The sequence below is a fragment of the Struthio camelus genome, chromosome 1 (assembly GCF_040807025.1).
Source record: "Struthio camelus isolate bStrCam1 chromosome 1, bStrCam1.hap1, whole genome shotgun sequence".
Lineage (NCBI taxonomy): Eukaryota > Metazoa > Chordata > Aves > Struthioniformes > Struthionidae > Struthio > Struthio camelus.
In genome coordinates this window covers 34,611,551-34,635,331 of record NC_090942.1, presented here as the reverse complement: position 1 = coordinate 34,635,331, position 23,781 = coordinate 34,611,551, and the positions used below count along the sequence as shown (strand labels likewise).

The 23,781-nt window shown below is 40.2% G+C and overlaps 2 protein-coding genes across 3 annotated transcripts in view; one reads left to right on the top strand and one right to left on the bottom strand.

The window, feature by feature from the left end:
• TMEM117 (transmembrane protein 117) overlaps positions 1-5,810 on the bottom strand; it is a 240,055-nt gene extending 234,245 nt beyond the window's left edge. Inside the window, exon 1 of one of the 2 annotated variants that reach the window (XM_068933809.1) lies at positions 2,340-5,810. In XM_068933809.1, coding sequence (XP_068789910.1) covers positions 2,340-2,746 — 407 coding nt within the window. In that variant the 5' untranslated portion in view covers positions 2,747-5,810. The remainder of the gene's footprint in view (positions 1-2,339) is intronic. The other variant, XM_068933817.1, reaches the window with a different exon arrangement.
• On the top strand, positions 1,692-21,939 carry TWF1 (twinfilin actin binding protein 1). The gene is made up of 9 exons (XM_068933836.1): positions 1,692-1,826; positions 5,834-5,911; positions 8,000-8,178; positions 9,461-9,556; positions 12,191-12,295; positions 16,179-16,304; positions 16,399-16,549; positions 17,010-17,131; positions 18,663-21,939. The coding sequence occupies exons 1-9, from the start codon at positions 1,802-1,804 to the stop codon at positions 18,831-18,833; spliced, it is 1,053 nt and encodes a 350-aa protein (XP_068789937.1). The 5' UTR covers positions 1,692-1,801; the 3' UTR covers positions 18,834-21,939.
• The last annotated feature ends 1,842 nt before the right edge of the window (positions 21,940-23,781 follow it).

Genomic DNA, 23,781 nt, shown 5'->3' with positions numbered 1-23,781 from the left:
GGTATCTGCTGTCTCTCATCTCCTGGTTTCATGTGAAGTCTTTTCCCTCTCTCAGCCTTGTTGCTAGAAAAAAGATAAACTGCAGCTTTTCTACTTCCCCAGCTGCTGCAGCCCTCACAGTTAGTTCCAGCTCTCCAGTGGGTGAGACGTTTCCACAGTGACTTCTTACTTGCTGGACTAACATCACACAGTAGAGCTCATATACTGCAATTACAATGCTAGTTGCCATTTCCCAAACGGGACACTGACTCCCTCATCTGGTGTCTTCAAACCGGGGATGTGACAAAGTGTAGACAAACACATCTACCAACACAAATAAATCCGTTTAGAAATCCCTGAGTTGACTTCAGAAATCCCTGGAAAAGTATACCAGAGAAGTATATGCTTGCGTTATTCTTCTTTTCTTGCCTGTGCCATTGGTGGGGAGGGATAGACTGCTGGGTTACTTCCTTGTATGCCTTGTTACAGCATTTTTTATGTTCTCATGTTGACTAGTGACCCATAAAACCCCTGCTAACTCCTTATGAATCTGAAAGAACATCAGCATCAAGACTCAATTAAAGTGCCTGCAGTCCTGCTACAGCTACAAACACCTGAACATTTCACCTGTGCAATCTAATCCAGACCACAACACAGATTAAAAACACTGGCTACAGCACAGAACACAGAAGCCACTCTTAAAGAAGAGGAAAGAAGTAGTACCCATCTTTTTATCATCAGAGGATGGTGGTTTTCAGCCTGTGGACCCAGGTGCCTGTGTTAGGTAACTATCAAAAGCAAAGCTACATCAGAGCATGCTTAAATTCACTATACTTGGCTCTCTTCCAGTGGGAACTTTAAAAAAAGAAAGTTTAAGAAAACTTTTTCCACACAAGTCAAAAGGTGTAAAAGCCATTGGTCTTGTGGGTAGGCAATGCACTGAGAAGTAGATGCCCCCCCACTCCTGCATTCACACCTTAACAAAAGTGTCTCAGAAAAGTGTCTCAAGCATCAGTAACACGGTGAAATAGAGAAAACCTTTGCTATTCCTGTTGAAGCTGTGCCACCAAGTAGCAAATAAAGCAAAATTAACTGGAGAAAAAGAGTGACTCCCCCATGAGGAACAACGGCTCGAGTGGAGAGAACGGTGGTTCTGGGCTCTGTTCCCTCATCTCTGAGCAATTTATTTGATGACTACTTAACACAAATTCTGCAAAACACATCAGCAGCTTGGTGTCCTCCTTTTTAAGTTCCCTTGTGGCCCTTTCCCTGCTGCCCCAAGCAAGAGCTACAGCTCTCCGCGGCCGACTCCTGCGGACCTCTGCAGTCACCTCGGTAATTTCCCTGTAGTTGGGAGACCCCGCGGGGCCTCGTCCCCGGGCGCTAGGGAGGAGGCCGCAGGAGCCCGGCCGAGCTGCGATCCTGCCGCGCCGCCGCCGCCGCTGCCCCCCGCCGGGGGCGGCAGGACCGGCGGGGCGCCCTGACCACGGCCCCACGGGGCGAGCGGTCGGCGAGGCGAGAAGATCCCGAACAAATCATCCCGGGCATGGCCGGGCCGGGCCAGGTCGAGCCGAGAGGGGCTCCGCGGCGGAGCCTTGCTCTAGGGGGCGGCAGCAGCAGCGGCGCCGCCCGCCGCCGCCGTGGCCCCGGCCCCAGCCCCAGCCCCAGCCCCGGCCGGCGCCGCGCTCGCCGCCGCTGAGTGGCGCGGGCGCGTCACGTGTGCGCGGCCGGGCCGGGCCGGGCCGGGCCTCGGCGCAGTGCCCCGGGGCGCAGCGGCTTGCGGTGCCGGCGCGGCGCGGCGCGGCGGGTGCGAGCGAACGACATGTCCCACCAGACCGGCATCCAAGGTAGCCGCGCGGCTCGCCCTGCCCTGCCCTGCCCTGCCCTGCCCCCCCTCATGGCACCCGCCGCCCTCTCCCTCTTGTGCGCTCCGCTGGCCGCGGGGCAGGAGGCGAGCGGGGCCGTGGCCGGCGCGGCGTCGGCCGCGGGGCAGGGCGGGGAGCCGGGGCCGCCGCTGCGCGGGGGAGCGCGCCCCGCGGCCGGGCTCTTTGTTCGCTGCCGAGCGGGGCTGCTTCTGCCGTGCCGCCTTTGTCTGGCCGCGGGGTCGCGGGCGAGCCGAGCCTAACCGGGGGGGGGGGGGGGGGGGACGCTGCTTCGGGCCGCGGCTCTTCGGCGTTTCAGCCTTAGCAAGGGCCGGCAACGTCGCGTCTCGCTGCGAACTTCCACTGCTCGATGCCGCCGCATCACGAGTTAGCAGGCGACTTGTGGGTTTTATTTATTCGGCTAACCACAAGAAGAAAGGTAGACAGCTATTCAATGCAAAAGGAAAAAAAAAAACCCTATACTGACGTGGAAGATACCTTTTGGCTCGAGTAACTTCCTGTAGCAACCTGTGCCCGCTGCACCTTACCGGAGGTTTTCCTGCTGGGGGTGGGCGGGCTGCTGGAGCCGGACCGGTGCCCGCCGTCGGGGGGTCCCGCCGGGCTTTGGCGGAAGCTGGGGTCTGCTCAGCGCCGCTGCAGCTAGGGCGAAACGGCTCGGACAGCGCCGACAGTGCCGAGAGTTGCTGCCCGGCTCCTTGCATGGGAGAAGCGCTGAGAAACAGCAGAGAGACAGAAAGGGAACTGCGAAGAACCAGCGATCCAGGATGAGGGAAGCCCAGTAAAAGCCCTGTTACAGGAGGCTGTGGAGGGGGGAGGTGTGGGGGAGCCTGTTTTCCCCTGCTTCCCGGCCATGGAGAATATGAAGTGCAACTAGAAGAGGGCATGTTATTTCTCAGTATTACCAGGGCCCTTAAATCACAGAATGAGTAAACAAGGATTATACCGCAGGATTAAGGGGGTTTTCAGTTTGTGTCTTGGTTGCCGCAATCTGCTTGTTCAGTGACTAGTACGGTGTACTTTGCCTGCTCTCCCACTTTTATTGTTGAAGGCGACTTTTGTACCTGCTGTGGGAGCTCCTAACTACGCTTCCCCCTGCTTTGTTGTCCGTTTGCTATGTTTGTTAGACACCTTTTCTCCTCTCCTTTTCCTTTCCCTGCATCAATTTTTGTTCTTCTCGTTTCTCTTAAGTTCTTTGCCCCTTCTCAGACCTGAGGTGCATCCAGAATAGCTTTTATTTCCAGACTGGGAAGGACTGTTGCAGTGGCTCACGTTCCCTTTTTCTCTCCTTGGTGTTGTTGGAGGGAGGAGCAAAAGAATGATCCTGTTGCTCCCTGCAGGAGCTGAGGAGCAAGAAGGGTGGCCAAGCCTTTTCTCCTTCATGTCTCCGAGAATCTTTCTGTTGTCTGAGGAGAGCTGCAGAGGACGCGGGTGGTTTCCTGCGCTGCTCCTGTCTCGGCAGGCTGGGACGCAGGGCAGCCCGCTAATCAGGGACCCTGTTTGCCGCGCAGCATCCGCTTGCCTCTCGGCAGGGCTGCGGCGTGGGAGACGAATAGCACTTGTTGTGCCATTGTGAGACTGGCCGCTTTAGCTACGGGCAGGCTGGTGTCCCTGAAAAATAATGGCAAGGCTTGGCAGCATGGACTGGTCTTTCCTGGAAGCTGAAATCGAGTAGCGGGAACCAGTGATGCTTCAGGTGTCTGATACGTACCAGGCAGATGCTAAAGGGACTGGACTTTCAAGCAGGGCAGTAATAGTGCAGGGGATCACAGAATATTCGCTTGCATTGGGCTGTGGACAGTTGGCCAGATTATGTTCCAGATTATGTCTGAAGCTTACTAAATTATTTTTAAATAAAATTTGCTGTAAAATATTTGTGCCGTAAACCTAATTGTATTTTAATATTCTCTACTCCAGATGAGTCACTTTGAAAGTTCAGCAGAACAAATCTACGTAGTTGATACATGTATATGTTTACAGGCAGTTAAGTGCAATCTTCCGAAGGTCTTAACCGGATCTTCTACAGGACTGTTCAAGCGCTGAATAGTTTATTTAATATGAATTTGCTTGTTGAGGAAGGGAGCGTGTCTCAACTTGTCTATCTTAAAGTTTTGTAGGTTGCATATTTTTAAAAATCCTGTCTAGGATAGTGCTGAGACAGCAGATCATGTCCATTCCTGGTAGGGTAGGGCATGTGGAGCTGGATACATCCAGTGTGTTTCTACCCAAGTATCTTAATTAAGCGCTCCTATTAGCAGAACTCAACTTCACTAGTGGAAGCAGTAGCGTAGATGAAGAAAATGGATGTGTTTATCATCACGATTTTTTTTTTTTAAAAAGAAATTTAAATTAAACTACAGACTACACAATGAGATACAAAAATTGTAATTCTATAAATCTCAACTGTGCGGGAAGTTTAAGCAGAAAATAGTACCATGCTGTTCTGACTTTTAAAGCCTTTGCTAAAAAATTCTAGATCGCTTGTTAGCAAGAGAGTTTCTCAGATGCTGGTGTTTTGTCTTCAGCTGTTACTTCAGGAGCTGTTACAGTTCTGGTGTCGGTGCAGTAGTGACTCCTGTGCTTTGGTCTTGTTTTACTGTGTAGGCTCGATACTAGAGAATAAAGAACAAAAGGTAATAGGCAAGAAGAGGACAAAAAAGTCCCAGGAGAATCGGAAGGTCCAGAAAATGTCAAGATATTTGTGTGTGTGCTGAGTGGGCTTATGTGGAAAGGCAGACAATTAGAAAAGTTGGGAGTAAATTAAACTGAGGGTCAGCACTGGTTAACGGGAGAACGCTAACTGAGATAAAGCTGGTGTGGGCCTGGTAAACCCAGTGAAGTTAATCTTGCTAAACGCACCTCTTGTCCCCATTCTGGAATTGCAGAATGGGCTTGCGCACCACCTTGATAGCTGTAAATTTTAAGTGTTTTGAATACGGACAGTAGTGTAGCCAGATGCAGTCTGACCACCTGTTATTTGGCCTGGATATGACTGCAAATAATCCCCCCTCCCTTTTTTTTTTTTTTTTGTGTTTCCTGGTTTGATAGCAGATGTTTATCTTACTAGTGCTATGCTCTACGCTGTGGGATTGCTTAGAAGACCAGCTTGCAATAAATATTCTTCAATAAATGCTGCACACACCGCTGTCTAGGTTATAATTAAACTGACTCGCACTCAGAGTTTTCGGCAGAGCAGTCGGGATCACAATGGATCACAATGATCTTCAGGGCTTAAGCGCAGTTCTTTAACATGCTTCTAGAAATGCATCTGTCATGTTTGCACTGTATTGTTAATGTGAATTACATAAAGTGAAATTTTTAATTACTTCTTTATAAATTCATTATAAATCTATCCTATTTGCTAAGTCAGGGTTTGACAATTGTTATTAAGAGGTATAAAAGGAAACGAGTTTATATAGAAGATGAGAGAAGGCTGGCAGCCTTCCCTGGTACTCTTCAGAGCAGTGTCTTTAGAAAAGACTAGCAATTTTGCAGACAGGTTCTAAAATTTTCCTGGCAAGTGTATCATTGATATATCTGAAAGTTTGTACTAAGCCTACAGACTTTGTGAAGCTATTGTAATTCGAGATGGTCCATATTTTATTGTGTTGCTGTATTAACTCTGAAAGCTGGATTAATGATGTGACAAGTCATCTTTAATTTTCACAGTATTGAAAATCCTATGGTATGTAAGAAAGCAGAGCTGGGGGTTTTTCCCCCTCTCTTTTTAATCTGTTCGGATGTTTGTAATGTTGTCATCACTTTTTTGCTGCATCCCAGCGGTTGGAACTGCAGGAGCACGGGGGTGTATCACTTCTCTATTTTGCTTCCAATCCAGCTTTGTAGTGGAGGTCCAGCTGTAGCTTTCTTTTAATGTACGATACCGGTTTTACCTTTCTTGAGTATTCCCTGTCCGAGGGAAATAAAATGCCTTCATTCAGTTACTGTCTCTTTTTTTTTTTTTTTTTTTCCAGCTAGTGGAAACCTTAAGGACACCTTTGTTGGAGCCAGAAATGGAAAATACAGGCTTTTAAAAATAGTCATTGAAAATGGTCAGTCAAATTTTAATATGATTGTTTTGCCTGATTCTTCTGGGTATTTTCTAACTGTTTTAGTAACCTACATGTACAATTGTTTTAAAAAAATTGCAGAACTTAATGTAAAGCTGATCTTTTGTATACTGAAAGTAGGATTTAATTTTGGGTGATACTGTAATTTTCAGTGTAGTGCGGGATGGTATGCATACTTTCTTCCAATGGCAATGCTGGTTTGAAATTATAATTGAACTGTATAAGATACTGCATGGTTTAGCCCATCTTTACAGCGTATCAGATGCTGACCTCACTTTTTTCATTGTTCCCAGAGTTCAGTCATGTACAGTACACTGAAGTAGCTGGAGAAATGTACACGGACACTTTTATCCTTCGCTAATGAAACCTGCTGCTGCTACCTTCTTTGCATTTGCTTTTGTTAGGAAGTCTTCCACCATTTTTGTATTGCTTTTCTGAAGGGAGCAGCAATAATAGTATTATAGGCAGGTCACTGTGGTAAAGTTTCATCAGCACAGGTTAGCAAACGCTGACATACCTTTGAATTTGATTTTATTGGGCAAGATAAAAAACTGGACTTTTGAGCACGCACTACTTTTTAATATAAAATGAAAGCTAGAAATGGGGAATGTGTTTATATCAAATGTTTTTCCTTATTGGGGTGTGTGTGTGTGTATATATATATGTGTATATATATGTGTGTATATATGTATATATGCATTTTATTTGTAAGTAGAAGCAGAATCCAGTCTTTAATACTTGTTTACACAGTTCAAAAAGAAACTTCTAATGCTCCAAGAACGGTGGAAGAGGGACAGTTGCCTCATTTGTCTGCAGCAACTCTTTCTAGTCAACAGAAAATGCTAAAATTGAATCCTGCTAGTTTGAGTTAGTAATACAACACATTTGCTGCCAGGCAGTATAATTCCTCTAATTGTGTTTTTCTGTCTAAATCCAAGTGAGATCACAGCCATCTGGAGTCTAAGAATTGGCAAGTACGTTCTGAATACTCTTTGAGTCTTCTAGGTACACAGCTTCGGCTGCCTTGAATCCGCTGCAGAGAAGCGCCAGACCCTCTCTGTCTGAGCTGTTTATGTTCAGTGCCTTGGAAAATTAATGTGGAAGAATGGCCTCTTTTGAAAGATTTGCTGTAAGGGCATCTGTACAGTGTTGTGCTCTTGTCTGCAATTTTAGAACTTGGGTCCTGTCTCACGAAAGATACTAAACACTGTCATGGTCCTCAAACCACTGGGGGATCTCGTTTTAACAGTGTTTCGCTTTTGGGTGGGGAGGCTAGTATTTAATGGCAAATTGATAAATATTTTGAAAAATACTGTGGTAATATTTTCTTCTAGAAGCTAAGCTGTGCTTCATAAGTAAGGGAGGGAAATCTTGTTTCAACTGTACACATAATTAAATCTCATTTAAAGTATTCTATGTAGAACTAAGCCAATTATGCATAAGAAATGACTTAAATCATTTAAAGAGACTGTAGTTATGAAGCTGTATTAAAAAGGGTTTCACCTACTTAAATAGTCAAGTGAAAGTGATTAGTGCGAGCATATTCACTCCAGACTCTCTTCGCTATATAGCTGGATTACTGACTCGTTAAAACAAATACAAACACTAATATGTTACAGCAAGAGCACCAGTAATTCTAATTCTAAAAATTAAAAAGCTTACTCTCATCTTGCTTCTACCTAAACATTCTGGTATAAAAATAAACTAACTGACACAATACAGTTTTTCTTTCTTTTCTGTGTGCGTTGTGCTAAAAAACTAACATCAGTCTTAGCCCTGCAGATCAAAGAGTTTGATGACAACCAGCGCGTTGCTTCTCAGTTTCTTGTATTTGGGTCACAATAAGTTAGGTGTTGAACCTTTGTGGCTTTCGCAGGAGTTTACCCGCTTTCACATGGACTGTTCTTGACTTCCGTTCTTGTGGACGTAATTATGGAAAATGAAGTGGCTTACAATTAATCTTGTTAGTAGCCCAGTATATTTAACTGCAAGTGCTATTGTAATTGCTAATTTTAGTAACCAGTATTAACAATATTGTTGCTAACCTGCAGCTTTGGTGATTGTTTATAGAACAACTTGTTGTGGGATCCTCTAGGCAGCCTCTTGGATCATGGGAAAAGGATTATGATTCCTTTGTTCTTCCCCTTCTCGAAGACAAGCAACCGTGTTATATACTGTACAGGCTGGATTCCCAGAACGCTCAAGGATATGAGTGGATCTTCATTGCATGGTCACCTGATCATTCCCCTGTAAGTAATAGTCACTGGAAGCTTCACAGTGGTAATGAGTCTTCAGCAGTGCCGTTTGCTCTAAATCTTAGGTGAGAATGATTTGAGGATGCTTATGAAGCATCCTCACCCACTTCCCCCAAGGAAACTAGGGAAACATACTCATCTTTCCTGAAGCTGGTAGAGGAGCAGTATCAGTGGGTCTAGATGGAGTCTAGTGGATCCAATTCATTTTTAGCCTGATTTGAGGAGACAAAACACATTTTTGCACTTTTTGTCTGCCTTTCTGTCAGCGGTGTTTCATGAAAATCCGTGGCAAGATGTAGGTGGTGCCGTCACAGAGGGAAAGATTGTAGCATGAGCTCAAGCTGTTCAGTCTGTTTGGCTTGCAGGCTGGCCGGTTAGCACCCATTCGTCTGTGACCGACCACAGCATGCGCTGTTTCTTGCGCAGCGAGTAGTTAGGGAGCAGGGGAGAGAGCTGAGGTTAGAGTTATGAATTTCTAGGAGAACTGGGAAGATTTGTGTTTTGGGGAATGTGAGACAAGGGAAGACAGGAAGTAAAGTTATTTCCAGATTCCTACTACTTTCACCAGCGTTTAGGAACTATTAAGAGACCAAGGGGTGGAATATATAGCCGAGATCGGGTGGAAAAGGTGAAGGTATATTGTGATGAGCATGGCATGGTGGGGAAATAAAGTAGTGAAGATGGGACTATTGGGAGGGGAGTGCGTGAGTATGTTGGACATAAATTGATACAGGGCAGGTTTCATTAGATCTTCTGCTCCCAGGAAAATGTTATTTCTTCGTTCTGTAGTTGGACTAAAACTACTTGGAATCACTACCAAATCAAAAATAATAAAGGGCTGTTTGCAGTTTGCTCTTTTCTGCGTCTGTTGTATGCATCAGTACACAGATCAGGGACAAAGGAGCTAAGCAATTTTATTTTTTTCTATTTAAAAAGAGTTAGAGTTAGTACTGATTTTGTGTTTTTTAAGGAAAAAAATAAACTTTCAGGCATACTCTAATTAAAGCTGCTATTTTGAATTACTTTGGTAATGCATGGTAAAATGTCTTCTTGTACCCTTGGGAATTGAATAGCATATGTTATTATCTTGCTCCAGAGCTCATGCTGTGGGATTTGTTCTTTATTAAGAATTACAAATTTAAATCATGATTTCACCTGTGAAATATTTGTTTAAGAAAAATGTATTTCAATCGATTTGGCATATGAAAATGCTAGTTTTTGTGTATATACTGAAAAACAAAACAAAACAAGACAAGACTGTCTTATGATATACTAGGTTCGTCAAAAAATGTTGTATGCAGCAACCCGGGCAACACTTAAGAAAGAATTTGGAGGTGGTCATATTAAGGATGAAGTATTTGGAACAATACAGGTATGTTTTTCTTTTTAAAGTCAGCACGCTGCTTTAAAAATTACTAAATGGAGTAGTAGTGAGCATGTAGTGAGCTGACTTTATCAGTAGGAATTTGTGGTGTTTCTGCTCTTTTTTGAGGAAAGAAAAAAAGAAAGTTAAAAAGTATGTGTGTTATTCCTGTGTTTAAATGTAATCATTCTTGTTTGAAAAAGTATGTAAGTATATATAACAATTTCAGGCTTAAGAAGTCCTTGCTTCAAATGTCTATGAAAAGTAAATAATCTGGGAATAATGAGAGAATCTTTCAAGCTCACTACATGCATGTGAATCCTCACAAAAGCTGTACGCTAAAACTTTCAGGCCAATTGTTTACAAAAGCCTTTTTGGATATATGGTTCCACATCAGAAATGGGCTAGCGTGGCTATTTGTAGTCAGTAACATCTGAAAAAGAATGTTTTTATCGTAAACTAAAGATATTAAAATGTATTTATTCTCTAAAATTTGACCATAAAAAGGTAATTAAGGTCCATGGCTGCCATCTTTATTTATGGAAACAGAATTGTAATGATTATTGATTTTTTTTGTTTGTTTGTTTGTTTTTTTCAATGAAGATACTAATAGTTGAGTATTCAACTACTGTTAGATAATTGGAAGTTACATGTAAAAAGTCTAATGAACTTCTAAGGCACGTTCAAGTGCTGTGCATGTAGGGAAATATGGGGCTGTTGCATTACCTCAGTTACCTTGGGAAATAAATTTTACACGATTGTAATGTCTGCCTGTTTGTCCATCCCAACATAATTTCGACTTTTTAATATATTTTAAGCAAATGCAAATTAGAGTTCTCAAAGAAGCAAAATTCCAGTAACTTTCATGAAAACTGGTAATTATTTAAAGATCCAAATTAGCGCTCCTCTATTTCTCCTTTAGCAAACACATAGACACATAGAGTGCAGCAGATACATTCTGTTGATTATCTCATCATCTGCACAAATCTGAACCAAAGCACAGCTGCTCTTCATTCAGGGGTCTAGGGGTGAAGGAAAGGAAGGAATTGGAGATTTGGGGAACAGACGAGACAGCAGAAAAACCGTGACAAGAAACATTGGGTTGTTGTGTTGGACGCATTGCCGTAAGACGCAAATCCAAAAGGAAAGGAGACTAATAATTCTACTGCTCATTAAGTAACTTGTTTTTTATATTCAGCATCAGCATGAAACGGAGGCTGTGTTATCCTAACAAACGCACGAACAAGCCTCTCCTGGAGAGGTCTAAAGAAGCAGATAACCCAATTGCTAAAAAAGGTTACTGGTAAAGTTCACGTTATTTCCTGTTGCCCATTCCTCCATCTAATCTCTTAGCACCACATGCAGTGGAGCATTAACAGCAGAGTCTATGTAATAAGTAGAATTTGCTTCTAACCCTGGAACTCAGAGCTTGAGGCTGAGCTTCCATCTCTGTTGCAGGAGGGAAGGACCGTTGCGGTGGTTTGTTATTGTTATTTCAGAATGCGTTTGGGGCATTTTGAGGATGAAGTCAATATAACACCACTTTTCTAAGTTCATAATGTTACAGCTTATTATATCTCTAAATAGACACAGTTGGTTTTAATGTCTTTATAGAGTTATTAATTGCCTCTAATATCCATCTATGTGAAAAATCACAGCTTCTTTAAAGTATTTGAGTCACAAACCTCACACAGGATCTTGACCATCAGTATCCAGTGTTCTACTCATGTTTCTTTGTCCTTATCTTCTGTTAGACACGAGGATGGTTTAGGTGCAACCAGCTCTGGTGTCATGATGGAACCTGGCTATGGTCCCACCTGGTACTTCACATGTATTAACCTTTTGTTACCTCTGAGCTCCTGAAGCAAGACATGCTGGAATATTGACACTGGAAATTGCATTTGAAATAGTCTGCCTCCTTCTGAAAGGGAAAAGCTAAAAAAGAGGTTTCTATTTGCTCTCAGAGCTGGAGCATAAAACCACATTTGTATGATGGCATAAAGTACTGCCTTTTCCTGAGCAACGCCTTAATTGTGAAAACAGAACGGTACTTGCCTCTGGTATTAGAATGTTTGCAGAGAGACAGAACTGACACTGAGCATTAATTCCCCAAAGTGGCTATCAGAATTCATAATTTCTGTGAATTTGCATCCTAAACTATTTGTGGTATCATGTGCATGTGCTTACTACCTGTCTGCCGGCAGTACTTCTACTTCCCATTTTATAGGTAGAAAACTACCAGTCAGCTACCAGTATACTGTCTGGACGTGCAGATTTCATAAGAAGATTTTATTTTATAAGAATTGTCACACTTCTGTAAGGTTTTGTTCAAGCAGACTGAGTAACTTCATGCACACTTCCGTCTTCATGAAGTCTGATTTTTGAATTAGCGAGGTAGTTGGGGGCTGGTTGTGGATATGCTGCCCGCCGTATCATTGGGTAAGAAGAGCATCAGAGCAGCCCGGTGGACCCTGTTGTTCAGGAAGCCAAACTGAATTTGCAAACGTTCCTATGCTTGTAATCCGTTCAAATAAAATGAACATAATAACAGTGTACGTAAATGCTTTTTCTGTTCTGCATGAAGTATCTTTGAAGAAAACTTTTACTATGGAAAAAGGATTGATGCTTATACTGTGCTTTCAGGATGATGTTTCACTGAGCGGATATAAAAAATACTTGATATCACAGTCTTCCCCTGCACCTCTGACTGCAGCAGAAGAGGAACTTCGACAAATTAAGATTAATGAGGTACCTACAGGGCCTTAGAGCATGGGTGGAGAGGGAACTGGGTGCAGCGTTCTTAAATATCATAGGAAGAAGTCTTTCTAGGGTGAAAAAAGCAGAACAGAAAATTGAAGGTTTCTGAAAGGTTGAGTGGATGAGAATGTAAATTTATCTCTCAATGAGTGGAGGTTCCAGGATGATTATGTTTGGAGTCAGAGTGGCGTGATCTTGCTGAGTTTGCAAGGCCTAGTGTCTAGGTCAGAGGCCTAACAACTGAAGAGCTGATTTGTTGCAACTTTGTCCTTAAACATGCTTAATATCACTGGATGTGCTTCGTTGCCCAGATAAGTTTCCCATGGTGGCAGAAATTGTAGAGAAAATGCGAAATAGCAACTGTAGCAAAGAATAACTCTAAAGAGTATTTCGGCAACCTTACCCCTGGATGAAGCTTTCTTAGCTTCCAGGACCAGTACACTGTCTTCACGACTGAGAGGAATTGAATAGAATTCCAATAAAAATACATTTTTTTTGTTCTAAAACAAATAGCTAGCCCTTTTAAAGGACTGATTTGCTTTGCCACAAAGTCTTTATGGAAATATCTTTAACGAAAACCTTGACCTAAATAATTTGACGATTGCCAGTTAGCCAGTGACTGAAAAGTTTCGTTTTTACTTAGAAAAGAGGATTCTTTTCTCATATAGTTTCTTTACTTGATCACTGTTTGTGTTCATGCATGTATTAAAATAGGTCTTGTGTTGATCTGAATAGTTCTAGAGGCTTATATTTTACATCCACTGTTTGTGTTTGAGAAATGGTTTGTTTTTGCAGCTGGATGCTGGGAAACCGTTCTGTTAAATGCAGCTCTTTACCTTCTCTGTAGTGGTTTTCACCTTCTAACATGCTTATGCTGCATTTCTGTTAGTTTTTTTTCTTGACATTTATTTTTGTCTGTAGTGCCTTTTGAGATCTTCTATCCATTCGATAGCTCAGTGTAGAAATGCGTTCATGTTTATTACATAAAATTTGATCATCAAATACAACATTTTACTTGAACAGCTTTAAAAGAAAACTGAAGAGCTTATAACTTTCTGTGGTACTGATGATCTTTTACTTCTAGTATTAGTATTTTATGCAGTACATGCATTGTATTAGCTGATTCAGGCAGGCTAAAACTTCATATGTTATTATGAAACTTTGGCAGCAGTAGCTCTACTTTTCAGAGAGAGATAGGTGGTAGATTGCTGTAATTTTGGCTTTGCGTGAAGCATCTCACGTTAGGTTAACTTACTTAAGCTCTTCATTGCTTCCACCATTGTGAAGATTAGATAGACTCACTGAAGCGGTGTTTCGTTGTCCTTTCTCCTTTAGCTTCAGAAGGCTAAAAAGCTTTCTGACAAAAAAACAAAAACAGAATGTATTTTGAATTCAAGTTTTCCGTATGTATGTTCTTCCACAGTTACCCTAAGAAATATTTTATTGGGTCAGAACAAAGGCTCACCTCATCCAATGTCAAGTCTGTAAGTGGGCAGCAGCAGGAATCTAGGAAGGGTGTGTAAGCAGGGCAAGAAAACCATGATAATTCCCTTGAATATTCTCTCAGTGTGTCAATATTTACAGGCAAGGATCTTTCTGAGCAAGAGATGATGTCTTAGTATTTATTTTTTCTCGATGGGTTTTTCATCCATGATCTAGTCTTACCGTTTTTCTAAATCCACATAAAATTTTTGTTGTCCGCAGTTCCTATGACAAGGTGTTCCATAGCTGACTAAACGCTATGTAAAGAATTACTGCCTGCTTTCCACTAGTTATTGAGTTACTGTGATACCCCTACACTTGTGTGGGAAAGCCAGAGAAAAGTCATTCCTCACTCTTCTTTTTTCTTATTATTATATCCATGCGATCTCTGTTGTATTCCTTCTCAGTTATCTCTTCCAGGCTGAAGAGTCCTAATCTACTTAGTTGTTCTTCCTAAAGAAGGTACTCCATACTTTTGATCCTTTTGCCTTTCTCTGTGTTTTTTCCAGTTCTACTATATAATTTCTGAGATGGAGGGATGGGGAAGCCAAAACTGCATGTGGTATTTGAAATGCGGGCATGTTACTGATATCTGCAATGCTTAATGATGTGTTCTGTTCTTGTTCTCTGCTCTTTATCTAACAATTCATAATGTTTCATTTGGGTATTTTATTGGAAGGTTGGTTGGTTGGTTGGTTGGTTTTTTTGATCAAGACTGGCTACTGGGCTGACATTTTCATAGAGCTGTTTACTGTGACCCCCGTGCTCTTGCCCGTAAACAGTAATAGTCTGTGTCAGCGTCCCTCGCTGTATGAGTAGAGTAGGAGTTGTTTTTCTCCTGCGTACATCGCTTTACATTTATGTGTACTGAATTTCATGTGCCGTTTTATTACCCACTCAGCAGTCACCACTAACAAATCTTAGTGTGAATTTATGTATTTTTAAGTGCCTTAGGTGTTTCATTTTGCTTTAATGGTCTGAAATAAATTACAGTACGGACTATCAAATCTTCAGAATATCCCTAAACTTGGAGTGCAAGGTTCCTCTCTTCCCCTGCCTGTCCCTCAACTTCACAGCTGGCTTTTATGTTTTTTTTCTACCTTTATGTTGAGTATTTTGGTTATGTTTTATTTTATGCTGCGTATTCATTTTTATTATGTTTTTATTAATCAGGCTTTTATGCAGATATATATTAGAAATATATTTTGTAAATATTTCTCATATAATCTTGTTAATGAATTTATTAATCTTGGTATTAAAGTAAGCTCTTTCACCTGCTTTCTTCTCCTCTTCCATGGTTACTGGAAAGCTGTTCTTTTAAAAGATGCAGTATAATTTAGTATTGATCCATGTATCTTTGATTTTTTTTTTTCTTTTTCTGTCAGTACGTTTCATACTTCATTAGCATCCAATTTTAATTTAAGCTGAACATCTTCCAGATGTTAGATCTAAGACCAATCCTTTCAATTTTGTAATTTTTTTTACTGGCTGATTAGCATTTTGCTGCTTCATCACTGGCGTTAACGTACTTGTGGATTTGGAAAAGGAAGTCAGTATATTCAGAAGCTTCTAAATGATCATAAGGTCACTGGTCAGAGTTGGGAAAACTGGAGACCAGAGCTTCTATTGAGAGAAACTGTCCATGAACATTGATAGATATATATTTTTGGAAAGTAGCTTTAGAATAACTGTCCCTTTTTCTTGAATGGCTTATATGATTAACATAACTAGATTCGGAGCAATTGTCTAACTTGTGGTTAGCCTGGATTTCTCTGCTTTATATCAGAAGTCAAAAACAGAGACTTTTTTGGATTTGCTTTCTACTTGCTATAGTTTTTTTGTGGTGGGGCTGAAGCAAGAGGGAGGGAAGTTGCTTTTGGTTTTCCTTCAAGTCGATCAGCTTGTCTAATAAGATACTATTTCTCTTTCTTCCACAACATCTTGACTTCCTAAAAATGACGTATATTTTGATCTAAAATTTTTCAAGATACAGCAAAGTTTATAAGCAATATTGTCAGTTTATAAATACAGCATAGCCTATGAGAATCAAACTACTTCCTCCTGGCTTATTGTATCTTTATACTAGAGTTTAAGTTACAGCTTTACTGACACTTGAGCCAGTTTCCTCTCTCATAAATCTGTTGACTCTGCAGAACTAGCATTTGCAGAGATATGAAACTGTTTTCAGGTAAGCAAGCAAATGGGACCTGTAAATTAAAAAATGCAAATCTGTTGAATAAGGGGTAATGTTTTAAGAGTAGCTTATGCTCAGAATACCTACTGCTCTCTCTGTGTGTAACCACATGCGCTGCATTGTCAGTTATTGTATGAAACCAAGTGAATGCTTGCAAAAGTTTCTATTTAAGTCTCAATTGATTTGTATCGATTCCAGGTACAGACAGATGTTGGTGTAGATACTAAGCATCAGACACTGCAAGGAGTAGCGTTCCCCATTGCTAAAGAAGCTATTCAGGCTTTGGAAAAACTGAAAAATAAGCAACTCAATTATGTGCAATTGGCAAGTATAAAATATTGTTCATTTTTTCCATCCTATCATGCTCTCTGGTTTGCTTTCTGTATATTAACTATATTTAGGTTTGTTTCGTTAACAGCAAATTGATATGAAAAATGAAACTATTATTTTGGCCAACACACTTCATACTGAACTTAAGGACTTGCCAAAAAGAATTCCAAAGGATTCTGCGCGTTATCATTTTTTCCTCTATAAGCATGCCCATGAAGGGGACTATTTGGAATCCATAGGTATGGGAAAACTTCGCTATGTGAAACTTCTTTGACTTATTTCAAGCAATCTAGTAATCTTGAGGCAGAAAGAGTTACCTGTGTAGCTTCAGGAGTCTGATCTTTCAATGAGACTATAAATTTCACTGTCATTTGATGGTGAAATTGAGTCTTCTGAAGAGTCCTTATATTTAGAAAGTACAGAGCTATCCATTTTGATAGTGAAAACCTTTTAAACGTATCTCCGTTTAAACACCGAGAAATCAGTGCTCGTGTGAAAACAGAAAGATGGGCCATTCTCTGGTCCTTTCTGTATCTGAAATGAAACGCTTGCTGAAATGAAACATCCAGAATGATGTTACGTTTTCCCTTTCCGACTGCATAGTAGGTTTCCACTGCCTCCCTGCTGTAAATGATTTAATGATAAAGGTTTTGATACGGTATAATTTTTTCTGACTTTTATGTTTTGCCCCCCCTGCAGTTTTCATCTACTCCATGCCAGGGTATACGTGTAGTATACGAGAACGGATGCTGTACTCTAGTTGCAAAAGTCCACTGTTAGAAATTGTAGAAAGACAGTTGTGGATGCAGATAATTAGAAAAGTAAGTCTGCTGGTATTTTATCCATCCTTCTGTCCCTTTTTTGATACCTAACCATAGGTAGTCTAGTGCTGTCTCTGCACCACTTTCTGTAAACAATGGAAAGTGTTTTATAACTGTTGAAGTTGTATATAAATGCTTGTCTGCAACAAAAAATACTTGCTGATTTAAAAAAAAAAACTTTATACTTAGGCCATGAAAGTTTTTCTGTGGTTTATAATTTCTGCAGTTTGATAGATTTAGTAAATACATCCTTTTGCCTCAAGGGAGTATTTGATAGTATTTAGAAGGAGCATTTAGAACTAACATGAGCTCTTACTGAAAGGAACTATGGAACGCAACATACTCTTGTTTCTGAACACTGAATTCCTTTAAAGCTGAAGTTATTTGAGGATTTTCAAAATAATGAATTTCAAGCTGCGGTTCTGGAATTTTAATTGCTATCTTATCAGTCCTTGACAAGGGCAATTTAGGATTTGTAAGCAAGCTGGTCTTTTCTCGCTAAAGATTTTACCATTAGGAATAAAGAACGAGTAGCTTATCACCTCTAGCAAGCAGACCATAGCAATAGTCCATTTACGGAATATATGACCTTTGGTTACGTTCCTAATACCTGAGCTCTAAATTTAGGAGAACTTTCAGGCTTGGTCTCTATGGGGATTACATCTGCCTAAAAAAAGTAATAGAATTAATACTAGCCATTTTTATACCTAATTATTTCGTAGAAAGTTCCTTTTTACAGTTAAGCAGATGTACCACGTGCCTCTTGAAGTACCCAGGAGACACGTTTCTGAAGCGTGTACTGTTGTCACAGCATTACAGTGGCTGGTGACTCCTTCAGGCGCTATGGTTGGCAGGTCATGAAGTGTTAAATACTCAGCAGGACAGGGTCAAAGCATTTCTCTCAATGCTAAATTCCTGCAATTAAAAACAGTGGGGTTTGGCTTGAGAACAATCTTCTCTTTCCATTCCAGTTTATATTCTTACATTGAAAAGATAATAACAGCTGCAACAACAGCAACAACATCAATAAAACCCTCTACTCCTTAAATTGATTTTAGCTTTTTCCCTAGCTTGAATACGTTCTCTTTGAAACTTGCTGAGCTGCAGTAGTCCACTAATCATATAAGCCATTTCTGCTCCTCCCCTCCTATCTCAGGAGACAGCAGTATGTTATGCATGTTGCTTTTACAAGTTTCAATTTTAAAGCATTTTTCTCGTGAAAAATTTTGATTGTTAGGATGTGATTATTACATTGGGACAATGAAAAGCTTTTACTTCAGAAGGGAGAATAAAGAAAGTCAACCTTCGTTCTGAAAGGTCACCTGCTGCTTTCAGATATATATTAAGGAAGTTACTTACTGAGAAGTAGTAAAAAGCACTTGTTTCCACATGGAACGCTTCATGCTAGTCTCTGAACATTCTTGCACATAATGGTTTTGATATATAGTATTGAGAGCTTCAGCAAAATAAACATTTCTAAATGTTATTAAATGTGTTTTTGAGATGAAGAACTGCTTCTTCTTTTTGGCAGATTGAAATAGATAACGGTGATGAGTTAACTGCTGACTTCCTTTATGAAGAGGTTCATCCAAAACAACATGCACACAAACAAAGTTTTGCTAAACCAAAAGGTCCTGCAGGGAAAAGGGGAATTCGAAGACTGATCAGAGGTCCAGCAGAGACTGAAACACCTACTGATTAAAAGCTGTTATTTGCACTAGCAATAAGGTACTGCAACGACAAATGAAATTTTGGCTTTTGCTAATGAACTGAAGTCATTCCCTTCATAGATGCTAGGAAAAAAAGCTTTTTGCTCTTCCCCCTCCTGACCTCAACACTACTCACATAGTTTCTGTTTACCATGTTTGATGACGTGGAATAGCTCATTATTTCAAAGCTAGAAGAGGAAAGCCAAGCCTGTATCACTTTATTTTAAATTAGAATGGATTATTTAATAGCCATACATGTGATCATAAACTTAACAGACAGAAGCCTATTAAGGCTGTGTATTCTGTGGTTAGTTTCATTGCCTGTCTAGATAGCAGACCTGTGTTCAGATGAGTAGCCTATTTAAACCAGTAAGTCTTACCATGTGAGACGGTCTGAAGGACTGCAGCATTGTCCCAGATAAGTCTTAATTTTTCCTTGTAGCTGTCATGGATAATACTATGATAGAAGACACTCTTCTGTTTTTGAAATGATGCATTGTTGGTTTTGGTTTTCTTAATAGAAAAGTCAATTTAAAATCTGTTATTTAAAAAAAACTGATGCAGATGATCAGGAATAGGTGGAATGTTTTTTCCATGCAAAAAAAGCATGGTCGTTCCAAATTAATAACTAATTTTGTGGAATTGTCTTTTAAAGAAATCTGACATTAAACCACTGTAGCTTTTCCGGACTTTGATACCACTCTTAAGCCTTATATGTTAAGTATTGAACGATCAAGCAAAATGTAATTAAAAGTGCATCAGTCAGTATACTGACTATGCACTATATACTGTATTATGGAGCTGCTTTCAAAGCAATATACTTTAAGTTTATATAAGAATTGATTACCTGTGCACTTGGATCCAAAACTAAGTTTAGTAAAAAATTAAATAAACTTGCTTCATAGCAACTGAGTTATTCTTGATTTGAGATTATTTTCTAGTGCATTTGCAGTGTGTACTGCAATTTAATACATTCAAGATGTTCTGAAAATGATTTTCTGAATGCTTGAACTTTAATAGTAACTTAAATCCGTAACAAAAATCCTACTAGGTCTTGAAAAACTGCTAGCACTAGCAGCACCTGACTAAGATTTTGTCTTTTTTTTTTCTTCCTCCTACATACTAAAATCAGAAGAGTATAAATTTAATTGAACTGTATTTAATCTGTTTAATAGCAATAGGAAAAATAGATGCATTTTAGAAGTAGACTAAAGAAGAACTATATGTGAAAATCACATATACTGAATGAGCTTAAATATTTAAAATTGTATAATGAGGCAAATATCTAGTGGGTAAAATATATTCCCCAGTGGGGACTTGTTTTTTGGTGTCTTGTGCATGGGTTTTGTGCTTTTTGATTGTTAAAACTACATGGGAGTTGCAAGTCTTGGTTTATTGCATATTATTATCATAAATTCTGGGTGGTACGCATTACATAGCTGCATCACGTTGTTCTTACCTGATGGATGGAAGATGTATTTTAAGCTGTCACGTAGGGAAATAATGCTTTGACACGACTAGCTTGGTAAAAAAAAATTTTTTATCTGTTATTTCATTTGGAGATACTAGCTTGTTATCGACCCTTTTGAAATTGCACTGTATAATGTGAAGATTGTAACAGTTCTTGGTTTTACTGTGGCTTTTTTTCATCTACAGTAGACATTTTACACCTCAGCTTTTCTGTTTAATCTTACACACTACATCAATCCAATTCAATAGCTCTTGATCCTCAGCTAATCTCCTTGTCCTTAGTGCTACCGTGTTCTTTTTCTGCTTCATGCCTTCTCTCTGAAGGGTAAGGAGCTGGTCTTAGGAATTTTTGTTCTACCTACTACCTTCAGGCAAGCGTCATTGTCTTTCAGACACAGTTCATGTCTATGCAGCTCACTATACACTGTAGCTAAGTGCATTTTTAGTTGAAGTCAGAATCTTTTTGATTCTGACTAAATTTTTTTTTGATTTATTAAGGTTAATGAAAGTTATTAAGGTATAATAAGGTTAATGGTCAACTGTAGCAGTTAAAAAATCACTGCTAGAGGGCTTTTTGTTAGAATTCAGTATTCCTGCCCATGTGCACTCCTGGCCTGGCTGACATACACAATTCTGCATTTTTACACTGATTAGAACCAGTACAGAAGTTCACCTTTTAAATACTGGATGTTTTAAATAATGAACAGCTTGACCTGATATGGATGTGTACATGTTGTGGGGTTTTTTTGTTTGTTTTCTCCAAATCCTGCCTGAGGTATAACAGAAGGAGTTTATAATGAGCTGCCCAAAGCTCATTATAAACCCTCATGAGTTTCTAATGAGTTCAGCCCAAACTAGACATTTTAAGGTATCTTCTTTTAAAATACTTTGACACGGTCAGTTCACAGTCATTGTTTCTGTACAAGTAAGTCAGTCCCTGACCAGCCCACAGCGTAATGTCCTGAGCATTCCCCATCACCCACAAGAGAGACACTGCTGCAACAGACTGTTCTCTTAAATCGTTTGAGCCTCACAGTGCTGACTGTGCCCTCAGGCCTCTTGTAGCTATTCTCCTGACAAAGCAATAAGAAGCATCTGATCTTTTTGTAAGATCTGTCATGTTTTCATCTATCTGGTTGCCTCACATACATAACACTACAGATGCTCACTGTGAATGAATGTTTAGAGCCAGCACAAAATAAGGGCATTAATAAAAGTGGTTCCTTGAACTGCCTCTGGTCATTTAATAAGTGAAAGTGTCCATTCTAAGTTATTGGTGGTCTTCATAAAGCTCAAAAGCAATGCGGCTGCTTGCAGTTAACTCACGTGCTGTTTAATAGTCAGTAATGAAAAATGACAAACAGGTAATTATCTCTGAGCTTGGATTACAAAGGAATAAAGTAGGAAAAAAGCAGATCATCTAAAACAAGTAGAACTCCTATTGGAGGTTTTGTAAAACTAACCAAGGTAATAATTGCTCTGTTACTTGGATAAAGGAAATTTTGATTATAGTGTCTATGTGTTTATCAATGTACTGAATGTAAGCCACCTTCAGATGCTAAAATTAAATAAAAGTTTACTTCATTATCTATTTCGCAATTTACTTTATAAATAAAGAATGAAGCTTTAGCGTGGTGTTGTCTGGATCATTTTGATGAAGACAGACAGGCTACACAGGTACACATCCTAACATCCTCACGTGAAAGCAACCGATAGCGCAGGATTAGAAAGCAATATGGAAAAAGTGATTACAGAGGAAGAAGAGAAGCTGACAGAAACAAAATTCCTGGCTTTTGATACTAGAGAAAAATCAGTTTGTGCCCTGTGAGAAGCAGCTACTTTCCAGTTGCTTTGCGGAAGCAGCAGTGAGGGCTCTATAGCAGAATCCAAGCAAGGGTTTTTTTTTTGTTGTTGTTTTTTGCTTTCAAGAACTGCTTCAAAAAGTGCTTCTGTCCTTTTAAAGTGCTATGTATGCATTGAAGAAGTTGATTAGAACTACTAAATTACTATCTATTGTGGTATTTGCTCAGCATGCTTTAATATAATTAAACTGCTCAAATGATGATGCTTCATTTGTAATCTTCCTCTTGCCCTCAACATGAAAATAACTTGTAGTATTTTGGCATCTCCTTTTAACTGTCTTGCTAATACTCCTGCCTCCATGGGGATATGTATAATACAGCAATTCTGAAGTTTAAAGAGGGAGAGTTGTAGCTGTTTTGAGCTAGGATTTAAGAGGATAATTTTAATGCAAAATACCATACAGGGAGAAAGCTGTTCCTGTAGTAAAGGTTGGGAGAGGCAGGAGGAGGGAAGTACGCTAGCTGTCTATGTAATCAGGAAGATCACAGAGAATGTGAACAGAAGTTGATGTATTCGTCTTTCAGTGAATGGAGTATTAATTAAAACACAGCTGGCCAGCTCAAAAGTAAAGATGAAGCAATTCTTCACATTTATAGCAAGAATATGAATACTGTGACTGATAGGTGTGGGAGGACTCAAAAAGCAACTGGACAAATTGATAGAAGTCAGGGAGACTTAAAAAATATGAAGACCTCACATCTTTCTCAAAAAGCCAATGAGCTGGAAACCGTAGCAAGCTGTTACATTTCATGGAGTAGCACTATGTACTTGGTCTGTACTCATGCTCTTTCCTCAGCAGCTGCTTCTGGCTTGTGTCCCAGACCTGAGGCCTGTGCAGCCCTCAGCTCTGTCTCACTGCAGCCAGTTTGCTATGTTCTGCTGGAGCCAATGGTAGAACTGTTGCCTCTGCTAAGAGGCTTTCTTAGCAGAGATTTTCTTTGGCTCACTTTCTAGCGAGTTAAGAAGGTCTTTTTCCTTTAGGATTTGCTTTTATCCTGCTACTTCTTTCTGGAGTCTCAGCTGAATTGGCAGTAACTCGCTATTTTTCATTCTTTCTTCTTTCTGTGGGTGACTTAAGTTGCTGTGAGTTAGGCTTCTGGATCCTTAACATGCAAAAGGTTTGGATCTTTCACTAAGGGAGATGCTTCCTTAGTGCCTCCTTAGTGAAGGAGGATGCCTCCTTCCCCTCCGAGACAGAATCTACAGCAACCATATTAGGGCTTAGACTCTAATCCTAAGAGCATCTTCAGCCCAGACCTCCACATTTTCTCTGAGCTTCAGTTTTGTAGAACTAGATCATCTCTTTACACACATAGAACTTGAATGACTAAAGAAGTTACTGACTGGTGTCCTGAAAAGCTTTACTGTAGTAATTGCTGCAAAGAGGTATGGCTCCTGCATGGTACAAGCTGCATGCTCCGCTAGGTTCATGTTTTTGCAGGGAATAAACAAAGCCTAAGTCAGCAACTCTTAACCCTAGGCAGTAGCCATAGGTGCTAGGTTTACTGTTTGAAGGCCTTGGAAAAAAAAAAAAAATCTCTGGGGAGAAAATTCCCTAAACCATGAGGTTTCTTTCCTGCACCTTGTGTATTTAAAAAAAAAAAAAAA

Bases quoted from the DNA above. Each gene is read 5' to 3' on its own strand.
- TWF1 (XM_068933836.1), top strand. From the start codon at position 1,802: ATGTCCCACCAGACCGGCATCCAAG. The intron at 1,827-5,833 runs GTAGCCGCGCGG...TTTTTTTTCCAG, and splicing joins CCACCAGACCGGCATCCAAG to CTAGTGGAAACCTTAAGGAC. The intron at 16,550-17,009 runs GTATGGGAAAAC...CCCCCCCTGCAG, and splicing joins GGACTATTTGGAATCCATAG to TTTTCATCTACTCCATGCCA.